Source organism: Synchiropus splendidus, chromosome 1 (genome assembly GCF_027744825.2).
Source record: "Synchiropus splendidus isolate RoL2022-P1 chromosome 1, RoL_Sspl_1.0, whole genome shotgun sequence".
Taxonomy (NCBI): Eukaryota; Metazoa; Chordata; class Actinopteri; order Syngnathiformes; family Callionymidae; genus Synchiropus; species Synchiropus splendidus.
This window is the reverse complement of record NC_071334.1, coordinates 67000094-67022612: the sequence shown is the minus strand read 5'-3', so window position 1 is coordinate 67022612 and position 22519 is coordinate 67000094. Positions and strand designations below refer to the sequence as shown.

General features: G+C 39.9%; 1 protein-coding gene across 4 annotated transcripts in view; it reads left to right on the top strand.

Annotated features, from left to right (window-relative positions):
- Window positions 1-2885: 2885 nt before the first annotated feature.
- Window positions 2886-22519, top strand: part of acvr2ab (activin A receptor type 2Ab) — a 41176-nt gene continuing 21542 nt past the window's right edge. For 2 of the 4 annotated variants that reach the window (XM_053854611.1, XM_053854609.1), the window contains exons 1-3: window positions 2886-3743; window positions 19671-19878; window positions 21914-22020. In XM_053854611.1, coding sequence (XP_053710586.1) covers window positions 3689-3743; window positions 19671-19878; window positions 21914-22020 — 370 coding nt within the window. In that variant the 5' untranslated portion in view covers window positions 2886-3688. Of the gene's footprint in view, window positions 3744-19670; window positions 19879-21913; window positions 22048-22519 lie in introns of all 4 variants that reach the window. The other 2 variants (XM_053854608.1, XM_053854607.1) reach the window with 1 other exon arrangement.

Sequence of the window (22519 nt, the reverse complement as noted above, 5' to 3'; positions counted from 1 at the left end):
TGGCCCCCTTTCAAAAACATCGCCGTTATCTTTTGGAATGGCTCGTGTGTGTGTCCACATCCCTCACAGACAGGTGCTTTTGCTGGTTACATGAACGATCACGTAGAGGGGTATGGCATTGTGCAAGCCTATTTTCTAAACTAAGTTACTTAAATACTATATTACGTGACATTGTTGTTTCACACCTCACTGTATGTTAAGGTGACGCTTCATCTTGGCAACACTGTGGATAATGCTTGAAACATGGAAGAGCATGATAGATCAACTTGAAGTCACAATTCATACATTATTTCTCAGGTATTTTTAAATTTATTTTGACCACCCCTTTCAACAATTTCTCCTCGATGCTAGTGCATATTTCATCCATGAAATAACCTTTTTGGCTACAATTTAAATTACGGACTACAGATTAAATATAAATAAGACAATTACATGCTTATTTACTGTTAATAATCAGTAATAACATTGTTGTTTTGAGTGAACTTTCAGGGACGATTCCAGGGTAAAGTGTTTAGTACTTTATATTGATCAGTTACAGCCTAGTATGATGGTTATACACACATGTAAGTAATTTTTTTACAGAAATGCATGTTACCTAATCTAAAGTCTAACCCTTAATTTGCATGAATTAAAATATTCTGCTCCATTGCAGCATGTTCTTTTACTTATTAATTTTAAATGTCTTTCATTATGTATTTCTTTAGTGATGACTCCCGAAAGTATGCCCCAATAGTATCACCATTTACATTATTTATTGGTTATTTAACTGGTTATTTTCTTGAAATCCTTGTATCCCCTCCAGCTACTACGAAAAAAAACATATATATATATACACACACACTGTATGTATAAACATGTTTTCTTTATTTTCTCTTTAATATTTCATTCATTATATCGTATGCTATCTTATTTTTTTTAATCAATAAATGTTTACTCATGGCGTGATTAAGGCAATTACTACATGCTAAAACCTCCACTGTGAGTCCCAGGCTTCCAAAAGGGCCTATGGGAAAATCAGAGATTATAAGTGATGGCGCCTGTGCAATCAAAGCAGCTTATTTCTTCACCTTCAATGAAGGCCACGATCAAACTAATGAGGCCACTGCCACAGGTAGTTGAATTGTTACCTGAAATAAGGCAAGGTTCACCCATCGGAGTGCAGCTGGATGGAGCCATTTGAGAGGACTATTGCATCAGGGGTGGTTTTTTTTTTTGGTCTGACTGAAACTCTGGCAGAGGCGAAATGGTTAGCACTGCTGCCTTTCAGCGGGAAGGTTCAGGGTTAAACTCCAGCTCTGGGTGGAGTTTGCATGTTCTCCTTGTGCCCTGTTTCCAGAGTACTCCAGTTTCCTCCCCATGACATGGTCACTAGGTAAAGTTGGACACTAAAATTGCTCCTAGGTGTGCATGTGAGCGCGAACGGTGTGTGTGTCCTGCCATGGGCTGGTGACCTGTCCAGGGTGTAGTATTGCTGCCTCTCACCCAGTGACCACTGGGATAATCCCCAGCACTCCCCGCAACCCTGAACAGGACTAAGCCGTGGTTAATTGACAAGGTATGCATGTATGTTTCACCTTGGTTTGACTCTTGAAAGTAAATCGCTGGATGTCTGGCGATGAAAATATACAGGAAGTCCGACTGTGAAATGCCGTCAAAGGTCACCAAGAATGACGGACAGCTGACACAATCACCCTACCAACCAAATCCTTATAGAGGACAAATAGAGACACAGTGTGATAGATGGGGGAAATGTGTGTAATTACATCATCAGAAAGGAATAATATGAGGTACTTGAATGACACCAAGAGGGGAAAAGTGCTGCAGCTACTATATATATATATATATATATATATATATATATATATATATATATATCCATCCATTTTCATCTTTAGTGGATGTGGATGAAAATCAAACACTACAATATAGAACAGGTGACTCAGCTTGCAACTTGCTGGAGAAATCCCCCAAGAGACCTTTGACCTCTTAATCGTTTGGCAATAGGCGATCTGCTCGAGGCTATTAGAGAGATTAGCGTCACACAGATTTGGGGATGGGCCTAGCCTATATCTGCACTTCATGGTATCCTCAGCATTCATGACTGAGCAGCACTCGGTCCTTGTCGAAATGTAATATGACACCCTGTAGTGGCACACTCTTGAGGCAATGCAGCATGCGTTGACTCATGGAATGACAGAGTCTATGTTATGGACAGGCAGTTGATTCAAATAGGATCTGCTCGATGGTCATAGCCTGCAGAGTATTACTACAACTGGCAGTGAAATGTTTTTCACATGAGGATTTTTAAGTAAAGGGTCAGTTCTAAAATACCATCTTCACACACGGAATGCTGATAAAAGGCTAGTTATCACCCAGAAATGAGCGATCCCTGACTCTGACCGCCCTTCGTACACAGGACCGGTGAATGTCGGAATGACAGACGAGGCAGCCTTCCCGAACAAAACAATCCCCAGCGCTTCAAAATGTTTCGGTCAAGCACACGAGTCTGGGATTGCAATCTAACGGAAGTTGAATCCTCTAACGCTACAAGATAAAAGCCGCTCTGTCACGCCAACGTCGGTAACGACCCGCAGTTGAAAATTCCACCTTTCAATATCAACGTACCATTAGAAAACAATCCTCTAATGTTATTACCATCTCAAAACATCAACAAAATATTTTGATCTTATAGTCGTGTGTCTATTTTTTTACATATATTGTGCCAAATCTATAATACACTGAAAAGCAAAAGAAGAAAATGATGGCTACAGTTGAAACATAATGTTTATTTATATGTCTCGTTATCTGATAATTACATAAACATGTCTTATTTTGAAAATAACATCCGGATGACTTGTTAATTTGCGAGCCAGCTTTATCTGGGTCGATGACGCCATCTTGAAATTGTCCCGACCAGAGGCGAAGACGGCAACGGGATTCGTGAAACTAACACGACACCAACTCGATATTCATTCCAGCGTCAACTACCGACCGTTCCACTGGGTGTCGGCGACCTAACGCATTGTGTGTTTTTGCTCGCCAACGGTGTTATTTTGGAGGAGGAACCCTGCAAGGCCTGGTTTACGAGCCAGCTCCCACCCCGGAGAGCGCCTCGTAATCGGACGAAGCCATAGCCGGCCAGCCCCGCTCGGCAGTCGGGACGACACCGAGCAGGCGTCCAGCGGATTATTACCGACATCGAACGCTTCACGACGTCAAGAAGCCGTCAACTTTGGAAGTATGCCTGGTTCTTCTCTCCCGGAGGTTTGGCACGGAGCGCACCGAGGAGAAGTTTGATTGGACTGCGGAGGGCGCTTAAATTCCCATCCGATGGATTTCAGTTGTGTCCGGCCGCGGCTCCACTTGCTGTCCCGCTCGCTTCAATGGTGATCCCAACGACACAACTGGTCTCGAGAATGCTGAAATTCTGGCAAATATTCATCCCTGGCTGGAATGTCAGCAAGTCTCCCTCCATTGTTTGTCTATAATCCTGGACATACCAGCAGCCTGTATGGGATATTGTGGACTTAAGCACCGTATGACATGAAGAGAAAAATGCCCACTTCCTTGAGATCGTCAACATTTACCCCGATTTGACTTTGAAGAATTTGTGCTCTTTTTGGTTGCCGTTGTTTTTTTGCTCTTTTGATATTCTCCGTACAATCATTGGATCACACTCGAATGGAAAATGGGAAACGCCACCAAACTGGCCTTCGCCGTCTTTCTCATCTCTTGTTCTTCAGGTGGGTGTGGAGGGTTTCGAGCTCATTGTCGATTGGGGAGACACTCCAAAGCTTCCTCTGCAGAGTCCAAAGCACTGCATCTGCCATGGGATGAGGGAAATAATCCTAATCTGCCATTTCACCTTTCTAAACATGGCCTCCTCAGTGTGTGCCTGTGTGTACACACAATTCAGGTTTCTATTGCTCGGCTGGATTCTTGTTGGATCTGGGTAAACACTATTTTACATATACAAACCAGTTGGCAAACCTGTCAGGACTGCTGGTCACTGAGTGTAGTGCTGGAAGAGTCGTGGCGCACTGATCTCTGGCATGCATGGGTAGTTTGCAGCCATAAAATGAAACCATAAAACCATTCTAGTCATGGTCACTGCAAATATAGACTACTAATGTTGCCTTTGGTTCGTGCGTTTGGAAAAAGATGAAGAGGCAGGCATTCCGTGCATGTAGGTTGCAGCTTTGTAGAGGTCTGAAAACAGCCGTTTAACTAGTGAAATGTATACCAGCTGAGAGTGGTATCGCCATTTTGGATGCCAAATTTGTTCTGTTCATTCAGCAGCATTATGTCAGATCCATAAAACCCATCAGGCGAAACCACTCTCCTGAGATCATTGTCATGTGAAGTTGATGCGGTACTAGGGGGCTTCAGGTTAGAAGGTGAATGTTTATCACATTTTTGACTTGGAGTAGGAAAAAACGAGTGACGAATGTGGCAGGCTGTATTTACACGGCACTTTTCATGTATGTACAGTTGCAATTCAGGTTCCATGAATGAACAGACTATGATTTCCTCTCGCATTCAAATGAAAAGTGCTTTTAGCTTGCTTCTCTTTTGAGAAGCCAGGCAATGGTATTTCAGCAGTCTCTGATTCTTACAGTTGCCATTATTATGTGAGAGCTTTGAGTGGTACCCTCTTGAGCCTTCATAATGATCTGTTTTGAATTTCACAAAAAAAAGCAAAACACAAAAAAGAGCACCCTTCCCTTTTTCTTTACAACAATTCAAAACACATTAAGAACACAATTCAACATTCTACAGCTATACTTGATTCTGATCAATCAATATTAATGTATATATTTTTATACATTGTTGTTAACATATTTTTGTGTTGCATCATCGAAGCTGAATGAAGCACCATGGATTTGCAAACCAGTTAATTTGTAAGCCCTTTTCATAAGATGACTTATTTCAGCTTTGTCTCCTGTTAGTTGAACACACTCCTTTAAGATGAATGTACCTGTATCTTGTGAGAAACCTTAATATTTTGGTTTCTCCTGCAGATTTATTTTTTTGTTTCTCACCTTAGTGAGTATGCATATGTGAAACACAGTCACGCAGGAACAGTCTAAAGCAGTTATATTGTTGCCCTTGAAATAAAATCTTAAGTATTTATAGTAGGTATAAGTGACAGCGTCTTTGTTGATCCCAGAATCAGCATAAACATTTCTCTTGTTTCCTTTGTCTCCTCCAAAGTTCACATTTGGTGCCGCCAGATATGGTGTCATGAATACTTCAATTTGAGAGCATCTCATTTTCAATTCTGAATGACTAAGCAAATGCTGTAAATCTATTAGCCCCATGTCGATATTAGAGGCTAGCTTGACTTCTGTGATGCTAACATTAATAGTAGGGATGCACTGATCGGTTGGCTGGCCAAATTATCGCCACCAATATAGACATGTCATGATCAGTTGATGACAAATGACAAATATAAGACTTTGTTTTAATTACTCAGACGCAGCATAGAAACAAGAGACGTGGCCTGAAATCCCTGAGCCAAATTCAAGCGCCACCAAAAGGCTAATGCAGCTAACCTCAGGCAAAATTAATGCTAATGGGGTTTACTACAGCCGAGATCTGTAGATGAAGACTGGAGGTGCGCTGGACCCCAGATACTGATTCCCTGGACATCAATGACGGGAAGCGTCTGTCAGTTTATAAGGCAACAGTTCGGTATTAAACCAGTGAAGTTCACGTTGTGGGTTAATTGAAAAGGGAATAAAATGTATTTATTATTTCTTATTAAGCACTTTACCTTTTTTATGTTATTACTATTTATTTTCTTTAAAAGTTATGTTTTCGATACAGTGTTGTTCAGTACAACTGTAGTTTTTAGTATATGTTTTATTTGTTATGTTTGTGTAATTCTTTAATCTTTAAAAAGTGACTTTTGTGTGTGATTTAGTTTAGGAGAAACAAAAGAAAAAACTATCATCAAAATTTGGTATTGGCTTGTTGGGGCTTAAAAAAAATCAGCAATTGGTATCACCCAAAAACATGCAGATTGGTGCACCTTCAATTGATATTAGATACAGAGAATTCTAAAATGGATGCAGTGTGTTTGTATCTTTTACTTTTTGTTTGATTTGCTGGCTGACTGCTCGTCAGGCAAGCGTTGGATTGCTGAACTGTGCCACCATTTCTGTGGTGTGTTGCTGCTTTCGGAGATATTTGACATGGTCTAATGTTCAGCTGCGGCTTGCTGTTTATTTTGTCTCTCATTGGCATGTTTGACTGCCCCTGTAATACAATCAGGATCAAGGTTAACTGCTGATGTGACTGACAAGGCTTCCACTTTTCATCTTTTCGGTGAAATACGACAGCATCTGACTTGCAAAAGCTTTTTAGCCACATTTATGTGTAGAGTTGCTTTGGAATTGCTGATGTTGATGAATTTCAAGTAGTACACTGCTTAGTTCACTACATATTGAGCGTTTTTGTTTTGAATATTTGTAATACATATTGATGTCAGTTGGTGATCATCCACAAGAATAAACAGTGGAACACATTCCTATTTGCACAGATTCTGAGGGTAAAATGAGAGCACTGCTCATAATAAAGAAGTAATTCATTAAAAATACATTCTTGTATCACTGCTTTAAAATGTAAATGATGTAGGCCACATCTTAGTTATGATCTTAATATCCTGCATGTTTGGGAGTGTTCGTGTTTTAAAATGCTCTGGCTGCATTATTTAGTAGCTCCCAGAGGCCAAGGTGTATTTTGAAAGCCAAATTTAGACTTGGTTTCCCTTCGGGTCCAACCAGCCGGACTGATTCATTCCATGGTTGTGTGTGTCATTCTGTGGTGTTGCGTTGAAAAGTAAAACTGCACATGGGTGAGATTGCCAATGAGCACTGGAACATATTTCACCCTTTGAAGCGTTTTTATTTTATCGTTTTTCCTTTACCAAAGGCCCTGTTAAATGATTAGTCAGCACCATTCTTTTTGTAAATCTCGTGATGAACAGTCCAAGTGCTGCAAACTATGAACTTTGAGATCCAGAAACGTCATGTTTACCTTGCGAAAATAGCAGCTTTGCTGTGAAATTTGCCAAACTATTAACCTTGCAGTCACATTCTGAACCGGCCATTATTGATTATAACAAAGTAACTTTCTTTTTCTCTTGGTTAATAACCCATACATTACAGTTCATGAACTACTTTAAAAGCACTGTGGCTCTCTTAACAGAAATTAAAGCTCATTAAAAATGGTGGGAGTTTTTTTTTTCAGAACTTGTCTCTCTTAACTTAAGCCAATTTAAGCATAGATAAAGCACCTTGGAGCAGAAATAATAAAGATGTGGTGGTGTGTTAGATCCTGGATACCTCAAACAGGTTAAAGCAAATACGAAGGGATTACTTGGAAACACTGTTTGGCTGAGGCTTTAAAGCAGAAAAATGATTACAACAACATTAGTTTGTACTGTTAATTTGGTTCTAGTAGGAATGTGTTGCACATTGGCTAGATGGCTGGATGTGGAATTGCTAAAAAAATATTTATGCACTTTGACGTAGATTTACAAAAAATATATTATGCCAAAATTGTTTTTACACAACCCCATGCTTAACTGTCTAAGCTCCAAAAAGTGTGTGGGAATGTTTTAGTTTCTATCAGCAGATGAAATGTGTGTCAGTTCCATGAAGATATGAGTGTCTTCGAAGACTAGTGTGACTGATTTATTTAATGAGCAAGAAGGCGTTACAATGCTGCATATTTCTCTTTTTATTAGATTCGACTAGATCTTTTGAGACCATGATTTTTGGTGAGCACATTATTAACATGAATTAACAATTGGATTCAATTTAATGTGGCTCTCTTGAGCAGTTTGTTGTTACATTGCATTTGAATGTCTTGTTCTGAAATGCTTAAATGTTTATATGTATAAATATTGCACTGATGCCATTAATCATATTATTCTCATTTCATTTACATAACTGTAGGGGATGTATTGTGTATTGTGAATTTATATCCCATAGTTGACAATGCTCATATTTCTTTCATATTCCTTCTCTGTGTTCTTATATTGTTTTAAGTGCAAATGGGTTGCCATGGAAGTCTGAGTCATCAAGGCTGTTGGCGTGCAAGATCGCATGTATAGCTGCACAATTGTTTAAATTGTAATTGTGATCCCAACAACCACATAATTCCTATTTAGTTTCCAAATTGGAGGACAGCACAGGTACTCAAAACAAAACTGCGCTGCGGCATCTGACTGAGACCTGTCTCTCAGTGATGTGACCAACCCCCTTTCTGAAGATGGTGCTTAGCAAATCGATGAATGTGGGAGAGCTGCCATTTCAATGAGCAGTGGCAGGGTGAAAATACATATGAATCCTGGCTAACTGTTGCTACACTTTATTAGCCATGTTTAAACTCACAAATTCACCAGCTAAATGTTAGCATCACTGTGTCTGTTTCCATTGAGTAGCACATTGAGCACACAATTGCACTCTGTAAATCCTAGTTTTTAGGTAATTGATTATTTTGAAAAGTTATTTTCTTGTATTTAAGCAGCTGTTCAGACATGTTTTTTTTTAAATAAGAACAGATATTATCCCCAACATCATAAATAATCATGATTGATAATTATGATTATAATATTGACCAATATTAGTGATCATCATCATTGTGGCCATAATCGTGCAGCCCTAGCCACGTTTTGTTTTTCTTGAATTATTTTTATTTTTGTTTTTTTAAGACACACTATTATTGGTCAACACTGACCTTGAGCAAATCTCTCTGGCTGAGCTTATTGTAAGTCAAGCCAGAAAACAGCATCGGCTAAAAGCCTGAAATGTAAATGCAGCCCGTGTGCTCCTCAGTAATGGAAAGTCAATGAATTACCCCTCTAGCCAGGACTGACTTAAATAAACAAATGACATGGTGCAGGGAGGGTACAATGTTGACATCAACATCTGAGTGAAGTATTTCAGAAGCAAGTGACGAGAGTCGACCGTGTCTTTTGTCGGGGTGTGAGTGAAAGTGATCTAACACCGGGACATTTCTATTCACATTGGGTCTATGTCTTGCATCCCTATCTCAAAGACCAAACTCATATGCGGCATTTATGTAATTAATGCATCCTGCAGATGTTGCCTCATGTTCTGTGGAGAGTTTCAGTCTAGACAAGCTGGCTGCTCTGACGGAAAGGGCTCACTTTGATCTTTGATTAAAAACTGTGAGCTATACATTCATCATGCTCTTGTTTCAGTCCTTCTCATGGGCTTTCACCTGCTTTATACTTCCTGACTTGTTGTCCTTTGCCATCTCTTGGCAAGATTCCTCATTGCTTCTCTCCAACCCCCAAGCTCCCAGACCACAGGCACTGTTCATCTTACTATGTCTCTTTGCTGTTGTTGGGTTTGAGTCACACACGATATGAGCATAATGTGAAGACATGGTGACTTGTGATGAATAAGAAAATTCATTCAGATTTGCACTCTAGCTTGACCTTCACTTATGGAATAGAATGTGCTGCTTCACAACCAAAAGTAAACCTGAAAGAGTGTTATCATGTTCATTTTACAAGGAAATAGTGGGTACAAACTGCGTAAAGTGGACCACCTTGTTTTACCCACCTTTCTCTCAATTCACGTTGAGCAAAGTTGATTACTGAAGATTGTAAAGTTTTTCATCAGTGAAGTGCAGATCCAGACATCAAAATGATCAGTGAATAGTCTGGTAATCTTCAGTAACTTAAGAAAGACCATGTCTTTCTTCTTCACTGTTCTGCTCATGCAGACAGCTGCACAACTGCAGGATCACTGCAGTGAAAACAGTTAGTGCACAATGTTGTTCATTTGACTAAATCTGTCACTCAATAAAATCAGATGTTTATCAGCCTAATAAAGGTGATTAAACACATAGCGTGTCCCAGATCGCTGCACTCACGGCTGCACACCTTCGTGTTCTGGGAGTTTGCAAAGTTGTTTTTGATCAGTGTTGTCTGCCCCGTAGTTTACGGCATCTAGCTCCAGACGCTTGTGGCGAGAGGCTCAACCCCCACGGAGAGCTTCCTGAGATGAGGTGCACCTCTCCAGGCGGGATCAAATCCGCAGCCAAAACCTGGTTCGCTTCTGTTCACTTGTCAGACTTTTGAGTTGAAAGCACTTTGTCTCGAGACAGAGCCCCAAATGGCAGTTATTTGTGATATTATCTCAGTACCTAGGCATGATCATTAGGTGGTGGTGGGGTCGCTAAATCGGTCGCCAGTGCCTCATGGCAACTGCTTTAAACGTTATCTTCAATATATATTCTTGTCTATCGTTTCATGCTGCATTCACTGCACTTAAACCACTGGTTCTCTCTGTCCGTGCCTCATTACACTATGTGAGGTCATTTCTAACTGGTGCTTATTTTGAACCAGAATCGATTGTCAAAATATTTCAACCAAACGGTCTGAACCTGGAAGCAGGAAGGAGGTGGAATGGAGCAGAACCACCATGGATTGTTCAGTGGAAATTCAGTTGAAACAGTGGTGTTGCATGAATTTGGGGGATTCAGGTCACTTCATTGGCTGGTTTCCTGTCTGAACGATACTTGGTGACTGTAGTAGGCATCGAGTGCTGTCATGAGTAAGTGTTTGAAGAGTACAGCGGAAAAAAGATGCGGTGGTGCGAGTTACTATGGTATTGGAACATCCCTAGTCCTCACCAGCAATTTAGCAGCTTGGTTCCCTCAATGTTGGGATTTTGTCTGTGGTTCAGACCATGGGGGATTCTTTAAGCAGACTGAATTGAAAGGCTGCTGGAATGCTAGTCTCTAAAACTGTGTGAAAGTGAACATTAGATATCCGTATTTTGGACCAAGAGAATGTAAATCATTGCCTCGAAGTAATGCACTAAAACTGCCTCGTAATTGTTCCAGAATGTGCAATTTGGGAAGAGGCCCTATGGCAGCCCGAGGGCATCGCCAAGAGTGCTTATTTCAGTTTTCGGTTCTCAGTTTCTATCAGAGCTCTGGTTTCTGGCGAGTAGAAAGTGTTGTAACCAGATAAATTGTCGATACTGACCCGTACATCATGCCAACGGTGTTTCCCAAATGTTTGTTTTTGTTGATGGTGACTGTAAATTATGCAGTGTCAATGCAAATAAAACCAGCAATTTGGATTTAGCCATTGAGCCTCTTGGTTTTGGACCACGAGTATGTTGGATCTCAATCCCTAGCATGAAGATTAACTGTAGAAACTCTACATTTTTCCCTTGACATACATCTTTTATTTTATTTTGGTATTTGAAAATATAGTTCCCTCCCTGATGTGTGGGGAAATCTGCCAGGAGTCCAAAGCTTTTAAGAATGTAGGAAAAATACAATTTGATATTCTTGGCTCGCTCTTGTCTCGCATTGATCTGAAGCTCGGTTGAATGTGAAAAGGGGATTTGTTCCATCTTCACTCTGTTACTGGTGGAGGAGCTCTTTTCCATAGCTGCACTGAAAGGGAAAAGACAAATCGCTTAAATCACTGGAGTCATCTTTGCAATTGGTAAACAAACCTGTAAACCTTGCATTGCTATTTTGAGGACACATTTGTAGCTCCCTAAGATTGAAACGTAATCTCAATTAAAAATACATAAGCGTCAGTGTGTTATTTTGGCTGCAAGGGCCCCGTGACCAGTTGGTGTCATTAGTTTACACTAAATATAAAGATGAGCCGGGAGTCATAGAGGTCGTTTGATGCCTGTGCTGATGAAAGACAGGGATTTATTAACTACTGACCCTGAATGCTTTGTCTTGCCTTTCTGCTACATGTTGCATGTCTACCTGTGAACATGAATCAGTCAGTGTTGACTTACGGACTCATTAAAGACAGTCCATTTATGTTTTGGTTCGTTTGTATGTAAAATTTCTGTTTCATCCATTCATTCCTGATTTTTGAAATAATTGTATTATTGCAGTGGTGACTTGTCTTATGAGTTTCATTTGTCACAGCTCTGAACTCTTAATTGCCGGTATTGATCTTGAAACATAATTGTCACTTCACAACAACAGCAACAGATGTTAAGCTTATTGGAGATATTATCTCAACACTTTGTCTGCGCCTCTGTTCTTATCAGTCATGAAGCTACAAAATCTTTGGAGTACTCTAGCATACTCACTCGTTCTCACTCACCTTATCATATAGCCATAATTTCCCTCCCAAATTGACTGAACACCGTCTGCAAATTTATAGATTTTTTTAGTGGAAAACCCTGAAGTTAGTTTCCACATTTCCAAATTTTTTTTTCTCTACTTACTCTACAGCAGCTCTTGCCTGCAAATCCTTTGTGTGCGCTTCTTATGTTGCTCTATTGTCACTCAGTTTCTGCCCTCTCTTGCTCCTGACCCATGTTTGGAAAAACATAGTTCTGCTTATAACAAAACACAAAAGCGAGCGTGGTGAGACTTGCAGCAGTGTCAATACAGCTGTAATGTCATCACCCAGAAGCCCCTTTGTGTAATGATTTGCTAAAAGTCAGTTCATAATTTAAATTGTGTTAATGTACATGGTGGTTCAGCGCATGCTTTATTGTGCAAATAGCCAATGTGAAAAAAGTAATTACTGAGGTAGTAACTACTGCACCAGTGCCAGTATGAGCTTCCTGCTTTAAGTAAAAAAGCAAGTCTCCATATTTTGGGTGGATGTTTCAAAGATTGCCTGAGAATTAATGTTTATTATTTATATGTCATAACTTTTAATTTGACTGATAAACCTATCCAAAAGATATATAAGTGTTGTCTGTCGTGATCTGTCTTGTTTCCAATAATAATAATAATTCCAAACTAAAAATGTATGCTGTATGTCACCCGTTCCCTTCCTCTTCATGACCATGACTTTGTCGGTGGGATAAACAAAGTGGTTCCTGAAAAGGTTACTAAGGACAAAATGCATGAGATTGAAAAACCCGGAAGTGTGAAAGACTTAAGCGTTACACTGCAATGATTATGTGTTCCTTTTGTTTTTGGAGCAGTGTAGTTATGTCAGATTTTATTGTCAGACCAAAACCCTCATATTTGAGCATATTACAAATGTTGTGATGGTAGGCAAATGTAACTGATGTCATTTCCATTTTAAAAGCTTGGAATCTTGTTTGCGATTTGTGAATAAATGATAACATGTAGTTAAAAGGTTTAGCCTTCTTCACCGATTGTTGAATATTTGGATGTATTACGTGAAATGTGTTAGAATTGGAGCAAATTCCTTTCCTTTTGTTCAAGATGGGTGTATCCGTGTCCACGTATATTGACCGCTTGTTTTGTGTACATGATACCTCCTTTGTGTGTAGCAAATTCACTACTCAGTTCAGCCTAAGGCACTTTACTCTCTCTCAGACAAATCCAAACACAGACTACTGAGTTGTGCAAGCACTATACTGGGGGACAAACATCTTGTATAAAATTGCCCATCCTGTAAAGAATGTGTGGCATGCAGAGGGTAAATTCAGCCTGTTACTCATGAGGCTTCCCTGGTATGTTCCTTCATGTGCAAACGTAGATTTGACGACATGACGAGAGACTGAAGCACTCTCCTGACCTGTCCGACAACTGGCCCCATCAACGCTAATTGAGGCAAAGACCTACGGGCATTTGTTGCTGTTGCATACCAGTGAGGATTAAAGGGATTGGATTCAGTCGCTGACTGTGGTGTTTTTTAATGCCCACTCTCGCCATGTCCCCTCCTCCTGGCTATGGAAAGAGTGCAGCCTTTGTAACCTGCTCACTCAAGCCAGCCCAACCACCCTGCCATGTCACGACACTCTCTGGTTGGCGCATTAATACAGCACTTCAGCTAGATCAAGGCTGCTCTGTAGAGTTACAGTCTTTCTACAGCAGCCACACCAACTCTTCTCTCTCATTTGGTCCCTTATTACCTTTTCATCCCCTCATAATATTTCCTAGCCTTCTGTGGTCCATCGATCCAGCATGGAAGAATAAGTGGAATCCTTGCCGCTCATCGCACACTTTGGAATCTACAGGAAGGGCTTTAAAAAAAAACCTGCTTTGCCACAGGCCGGCGGTCTGTTGTGCTGTCCCTGGTGCCTGATACCTGTGTTAGTCAAGCAGCTATGAATGCTGTTGAGAGAAGTCAGAGTCTAGCGTGCCCACGGCTGCCCCGAAGCCAAGCATGGAATGTCATTCTGTAAGTTAATGTCCACCTTGTATAATACAGAAAATGCGGATAATAAAAGATATAAGATTTTAGATTCATTTGATTTTTTTTTATTGAATTTTATTTTATTTTTTGGTGGTGGTGGTGGGGGGGCGTTTCAGACAACAGATATATAAGAAATAACTGGTTAAAACTCAATGCAAATTGAAATCTGAAGGTGAAACAAATCATAGCATTGCTGCCCCTTTCGCTCAAACTGCGCTGGCCAGAGGGAGGTTTTGTGTGAAGGTTTCATGGGAAACCTCAGCAGGCTTTTACCTTTGAGGGGCGTCTGGGCAATTGCAAAACATGAAAAAATGGACGCCCGATTCTCGACCGTAGCTTGGCTGCCAGATGCCAAGCTTCGGTCGAGAATCGGGCGTCCATTTTTTCATGTTTTGCAGACGCCCTCCTAGCTAAAAGCATGAACCTCAGCGATCTCTACGGTCACACAGATCCCCTGTGCAAGAGCCACTATGAGATTTACTTGCACTGACTCCAAATTTAGTTGTAAAAAGGCAAGCATTTGGTCGCCTTTACCACCGGTATACTTTCAGCCAGAATTGTAAGAATGATTAAAATGCAATGAATTTTGCAGCCCGTTAGTCTCCTCCTGGCAGTATGTGTGCTGATGATGTCAGTTTACAGTACTTTACAGATCACTTTGTCGCTTGATATTTTATCCCACTGAGAATCTGTATGACAAATGACACAATGATTGTCTGAATCGTTCCCGACCTTCTTTTGCTATGTCTCACTCGGCAGGAGATCCATGTTTTTCACATGAGGTGGGGAGTGTATGTGTGCTTCTGCCAGGCTTTTAGCTGGGAGGGTGTCTGGGCCTCCGGACGAAGCCCTGAACTGCAAACACAGCAGGACGCCCTAAGTGTCCAATCATTAGTGCCTGTATAGTGCGCCCTACTCCTCGTGTCATTAGACTGGTCTCCATGAAAAGAGTATTTCTGCTGGTAATTTTGATCGAAATTTACTGTCTTCAACCCTTTTGCAGTCTTATCGTAGCCATCGCGGTCACCGTATTTGTTTACCAGCGTAATCTTGTGGTTATTCACATATCACCAGTCGTCATCAGTCCGTTGTGTGGACTACGACCATGATTATTACACTGCTCAACAAGAGATCTGCGCTCTGTCATAACTTTTACATTAGAAGCATTTTTTTAATAGTCCTTGTGAGATGTGTGTGCTTATATCAGCAATCCATCATTATTTCAAGGGCAGTTTTGTGTTCCAGCACTCTTACAAGCCAATGATAGTTTAGGTCTTGAATCACGGATCTGTTCGTAATTGTTTTTTAAAAATGTTTTTTTCTTTTTGATCTGACGACATTTGTAAGATAACGTGTTGCCCTCAAACTTTACGTAATGTGAATAAACACCTAGCATTTCGTAGAAACAACTCGCCCACTTTTCAGCTCGCAAAGCTGTCCTCGACCTGTTGTTTAAAGATCTCACCCGCTTACCCACACTTGACCACAAACTTGTAAATCTTTCCCACCGTCTTTCCACATCATTGTTAAGTGCAGGACAGCTGAACATTTTGTGTAGGTTGAAGGAGCACTCTCTAATGTGGCTGCACACACTGAGAACACTACAACCATCCAGAGTTTTCTGCTAGTTATTTTTATCGACAGGCATTTCACACATTGTAGTGTCGCCTATATTCAATGTGGGGGAGTTTTGTGGAATTGTAGCTGCAGCAACACAAATTGAATATTTTGAACATAACTTTTTCCTCTACTCTATAACTATTGCTGACTTTTGTTCTTTGTCGTCACACTTGTTCACACACTTCAGAGTTAATGTATTGTATCTGTGTCTGTATACAGATAAGTTGAGCCTTTGTTCAAATTCCATCATTATGAACAATCCCAGCTCCTGGCAGCTGCACAAAAAAGCCCTGATGAATGAGTTGTTTACCTCCTTTACTGCACGCAGTGCCGAGCGCAGGCCTGGCCCGCCAAGATGCCTCTCGATTATGAGGCTACTAAGCAGAGTGAGCACAGTCGGCCCCTGTGACCGGCCATTAAGGGGAAATTAGATTTAAGATCTTTTGTTCTTGGGGTGTGCTCAAGTAAAGTTCCCCTATTGGATAAGCCGTCAGTTTAAATGATCTCAAAGTAATTTTATTTAGCTATGTTCACTAAGTGTTTGATATGGGCATGTTGCCTGGCACCAAAGATGTGCTGTTTTTTTTTATATTTTTTTATCTTTTATTTTTAATCATATATATATATAAATAATATAAATTCTTTATATATATAAATATTTTTTTCTTTTTTTAAATGTCTTGTCAGTCGTCAGAGCCTTCTCATATAAACAGTTCAGCGTCATTCTCTCTCTATGTCGTGGCCTCAAGTATAGCCACTCTCTGTGACTCTTTGCCTGTTGGGCCAACAATTGAATTTTTTTTAGCTGCCTGTCGATAATCGCTTGCAGCAACTCTGCCAAGTTGGCCAACTTTTTCTGTAACCATACTTCAATTCTGTCTCAGGTGTTGTCACAGTTTTCTTTGTTTGATAGTGCAGAGAGACTTGCTGCTTTCTTAAGCGCTGAATTCCATACGTATCAACCTCTAAATGTCTGTAGGCAGCTCACTCGACGTAGTGTGCCAGGGTCAATTCAGTTTCTCAACTGTCGGGAAGAAAATGGTTCTAGGGTTTTGACGTTCCATAGCAAGTACCTTATTTTTAACGTCATATTAGATGATTGAACATTGCAAGAAAAACCCTCATTAGCAACTATAGAGACTGTTCCATTAATTGAAGATGCATTTCGGTAAAATTTATCGTCTCTGTGTGTCCTTTTGATTCAAATGCTTGATGTTTTTAAAGTGCCGTTGACACGATAATGATGCAATGTGATTAAATAAGCGTGTCTGTGCAGTTAGAAGTCAACCGGACATGTTTTCACTGCAAAATCTGATCCTAAAATGAGCTTTTTGAGGCTGGAACACCAATCGGAGTGGTGTGATGTCAGTGGCAGCACGCTCTGCGCTTGGCTCTCTGAGATACACGTTATTTAAACACTTCACCTTGTGAATGAAGTAAGTAGGAGGGACATAACAGTGAATGCATTTGTTTTAGTGTGTGAGTCATGAAGAAGTTTCTAATAGTCTAGGATATTTCATTAGTTTTTTTTTTATTTAGTCTTTAGGTTTTGTCTTTCAAATTAATTTATTTTTCATTACTTCTTAGAGTGGGTTGGCTAGTTTTATTTATTTTCCGTTTTGAAAATGCTTAGTTACAGTTTAGTTTTTATTAGTGTTTGTTTTAGTTATTCGTTTTTTTTTCCTGTTCCATATCGGACATTGGACCAGATCGAAGATTGGAATAGGTCTCAAAAACAGTAATAAAAACTCAACAAAAGACACCATTTAAAAAAAAATGCAGAAAGTTTGGAAGGATGGCGTTTTTGCCCAACTACCACCATTACACTAGTCAGTATAGATGGGAATTAATAAGGTTTTAACGATTACGGTTTCATTATTGATACTGCTTAATGATTCGGCTCTGGCTGATCGGTTTGGGTGATCGACAGCAAAAACCGGAACGGAATAGGAGCGTCCCTAATATCAGGATCAAAAAAGGATTTAAGGTTTTAAAACTTAAAACTTTAAAACCTTATTTGTCTTTGAACAATTCAAAAGCACCAGTGTACATTTATGAATACCATTTAATATGTTGGCTTATCGTCTTTAAAAAGTTTTTGAATAACAGTATAAATGTGACATCTAAAATGATGCGTTCAGTGTAGCTCCCTGGTTACTATAATCGGTGCAATACAATACACATGCTTCCCTGGGGACACTTCGCTACGTCATGGTAAAAACAAAAACTGTAGTAGCGCTAATCTGATGTGTGCGTCATCAATAAAAATACATCAACTCCCTCTGACAACAACAGTTAGCACCATGCTAACCATCAAAGTACCTGTTAGCTTAGGGTTGTCCGCTGTCGCTGATTCAACAAGGAACACTTTTTACACAATACCTCTCTGCTGTCACAACGTGGCCTTACGAACACTTTTACTATCCATTGCCGCTCAAACTCCTCCATAACTGTGATTAGCTGCAGTTGGCGGTGATGGCGCTGTAAACGCGCAGCAACAGCAGCCATTTGACTCGGACTTCACAGTCGGGAACCGAAAAGAGGAAAGATTCCAGAGTATCTGACAATGTTGTGATCGCGGCTCAGTGTAGTCTTGTAACTACTGAAAATGTCCCTTAGTGGAGTACCAATGTCGAAGCTAGGGCCATTTTCATATTTCTCCCACCACTATTTAACTCTTTTTCAAGACAGACAGCAGTTCATGACTGCACCTGTTGCTGTTAAATACTTTAGAGGATCACATGAAATGTATTTAAAGTTAAAAAAAAAGAAATGCAGCCAGGGCTGCTCACAGGTAGGATGACCTCGCCTGCCAGCTTTTCTATCTCTTTCAGTCAACCTGTTAATGCTATTGGAAAGAATGTGCTCAGCTATCTGGCTCTGGGTTGGTGTTAACTGGCTTTGCTTAAGCAGCTGCTCCACAAAAAAAAGAAATATGTGAGCTTCCTTAAGTCAACCTCTGCTGTTGCAGATAAGCTAGTACTTCTGAAAGGTCACAAAGGACAACTCCTGGAGGCTGTGTCGCATTGGTGAGGAATGGTGAATAAACTGAGTAAAAATAGTCACAAGTCATTGAACTGATTTCTAAAACCTGCTGAAGCCAATAGGTGTCGCTGCAAAAAAGAGATGTGACCATTTTAGCAGATGTTGAATGCTAATGTTACTACCTCAGTGACAAATTCAGAAAGTTAAATTGAAAAGCATTGGTGACATGACATGACAGTTTTTAGTTGCCTTAAAAGAGGAGGATGGTTCTAAGCAAACTGAAAAGATATCGTGTGAGAGCAGTTAAAACACCCAGTCTCCATTGTGTTTCTTTGCCACTTGCTTTGCTGCCTGATCCAGTTCCTGAACCGGTCACCTGGTCCCAGACATTTTCAAGACTTCAAATTTAAGTTGACACGACTCACCCGTGGTAGTATTGGAGCTCGTCGTAAACATTGGCCGTAATGTAAATTGAGGACCATGATACAAGTATTCTGTGTTTTCAAAATGGCTTTAGTTTTTTATCACAGTGGAAGGAAAAGAGGGTAAAATGTTGGCCACAGTCTGGTCAGGTGATAAGAGGCAACAACAGTCACTCTGAGGGGACTTGTCGTGCAGTTTTTGCCAGAAACTGCCTGTGACTCAAATGTTGTTATTTGTCATTCCACCATTTTTATTGTCTGACAATAATATTGGAATAAAAATAATCGTGTGTCTATCATTGATATCAAATTAAATGGCCTTCTTGACAAAGACAGTAGAGTAAAATTGATTCTTCATCTCTTGAGTACCTTTAAACCTCACCTTTCCCACTGTCTTCTGGTTTTGTGGCTTTTAACTGCTCTTTGTTTTAACCATCAAGGAAAAATAAATGACATCAAAATGAGTGATTTTCCTTTGTCATCTTCAGGTGCCATCCTGGGGCGCTCCGAGACGCAAGAGTGCGCCTACTATAACTCCAGCTGGGAGAAGGAGCGCACGAACCGCAGCGGCATTGAGCCCTGCTATGGTGATAAGGACAAGAGGCAGCACTGTTTTGCGACGTGGAAGAACATCTCTGGCACTGTGGAGATTGTCAAGAAGGGTTGCTGGTTAGATGACGTCAACTGCTATGACAGGTATATAAACCCACAACATCGGCATCACTTACCAGAACCTGCTTTTTTTTTTTCCTTCAGTTGCTGATTAAATATGCAAACAAATTCCTCACTCATTCTAATGAGGCTGGTGTCAGCGCTAGTTTCTCAGATTTTAGATCTATAGCATGTGTTACGATTTAAGTCATGCTGTGACTTGATGGAGAAGAGTTGCTTGCTATTATCACATTGATCAGTGCCCTGTTATGTTGATACTGCATGTGAGTGCATGCGTTGGGGTCATGAGAAGGTGTATGGAATTTCCAGTGATCTAAGTGTGCACGTTATGGTCTCTTTTAGGGTTGTCTCGGTACTGAAATATGAATTACATAAACAAATAAAATAATCTGAAAATCAAAGGAAAAATAGATAAAAACTGAAAATACAATAAAGGTATTTAATATTGATTTGCTGCATACAACTATGTATTTTCGAAGCTCCAGAAGACTTGACTTGTGTTTAACTTTGAAACATAAGCAAAAAACCTCGCCGCACGTGCTCCCTCAGTTTAATTTGTTTTGCCCCATACAGCTTTAAGTTGAAAGCTAATGCTAATGTTAGCAGCACGTCATCCCCTGACATGTGGACTCTGAGGTTCGTCGCATTTCTGCAACAATTGAACTTTGCTTGACTGCGTCTTCCCTTCCAGCTCTTTGTTTTGACTTGTTTTGAATCCAAAATAGTTCACCAAGCCTGCATAGAGTGTTAAAGTGTTGCAGAGTGAAAATAGAATTTCAGTTTACAATGAGTTACTATCTAGATCCTTCTGTTTACATTATCATCCGGTGATATAATGAAAATGGCATTGTTAATTATTATTATTATTATTATTTGAAAAGCAAAGTCTGTAACATAAAAAATATAAAAAAAATATGTCTAAAAAATATTAAATCATGTAAACATTAACGTTCTTTGACCACCATGTTTGTAAATATGTTCTTGACTATTAATGCAATATTTTTAAAAAATAATGAAAATCTTAACCACATAGGATATTCGGCATTTGGTATCATTCGGTGCAATGAAAATTTGGGTGCGCCTAAATCCTGTAATGGTGCACCTAAAAATATATTTATGTTAGTAAAGTTAGTCCAGAGTGCTGCTGATGGAGTTAATCGTAAACCAGCAGTCGTGTACTGTTGTCAAAGTCAATAAAGATTATTGTTAATTTATTTTGTTTGTTTGTTTGTTTGCTATACGGTGTTGCTCAGTATCATCATAGAGTCGATTTTTGTGGTTAATAAAAAAAATAGTGACTTTTTGTGCGTTTTAGTCGTGAAAAAAAGATCTGCAAAAATTGGTATCAACCTTTTGGGACTGTAAAATATCGGCAATTGTTTTTGGCTAGACCTTACATAACAAAAAAACAAATGTGGAATCCGAAAACAGAGAGAGAAGATGAGAGGGCTCCCTGACCTCTGCTCATTGTTGACCCCCTTGAGTGACACGACCTGTTTTCCCTCTCTCAGAACATAAAGTCAGGTTTGTTGAGTTCAGTCTGTGAACTCATGTCAATATTTGATACAGTTATGTTGTCGTTGTTGTATTTGTTATGTAAGGTAAATGTGATGCACACGTTTGGGTTCCTTGCACGACAACATGCTCAAGAGGTCTGCTGCTTGAACGTAAGCCTGTCAAGGGACTGTTGATCTTATGTTTTTATAAGATTTCTTGACTGATAATGTTGTTATGTAGACAAACAGTTTGGGTTCATCTGTTCGGCTGGCGCCATCTCTGCTCCCTGGAGAAGCCAGTTAGCGTTGAGGTTGGCTGCCATCTTAAATCTGATGACTGTGCAAGAGCCTGTGCATGTCTTTCTGTTTTTTTGTGTGTAGTGCAAACTAATGAAGAATGTAGAAAACAGAGACCAAGTACACCCCACGAAAAAAAACTCGGCATCCAGAAATTGTGTTTATGTTTGATCATATCTCATATAATTGGCATAGACAAGATGATTGCTGTAAACAAGAGATCAGACGGTGTTTGTGTTGACTTAATTCTCTTGTGTCCTCTACAGTAACGAGTGTGTGGAAAGGAAGGAGAACCCTGACGTTTTCTTCTGCTGCTGTGAAGGCAGCATGTGCAACGAGAAGTTCCTGTACGCCCCGGACACACCCACACAGAGTGAGACCCACCAATCAACCGCCTACAGTATGTATAATCTGTAGTGCCCACATTGATGCAAATGAGTGCTGCAGCTACCAAAACCTCATTTGCTTTTGATCAGAAATCATCTATTAGTATTAGAAGTTTTACCCATCCACCCCATTCTTCCCCTCAAACTCCAGAAAAGTCTCTTGTTTTGGAGAATCTTGAACAAAAAATGTAAAACAAGTCATCGCACACTTTGAGATTATAATTTGTGTTGTTAGCATTTTAGATTGGGGAACACATTAATATTTAAAAAACGGAATTACTTTCTCATTTGTTATTAATAGTTTGTAAATATGGTGGGGTTTTTTTTAGCATGAACTTTCATTGACCATTCCAGGGTAAAATATAGTCAGACTTCACAAGAGACTAGTCAGTATTTTAGAATGATTTATTACCGGATAGTATGCTGCTAATACACACATGAATAAATAGTTTTTAATGCTAATATATCTATAATATATAATGATCT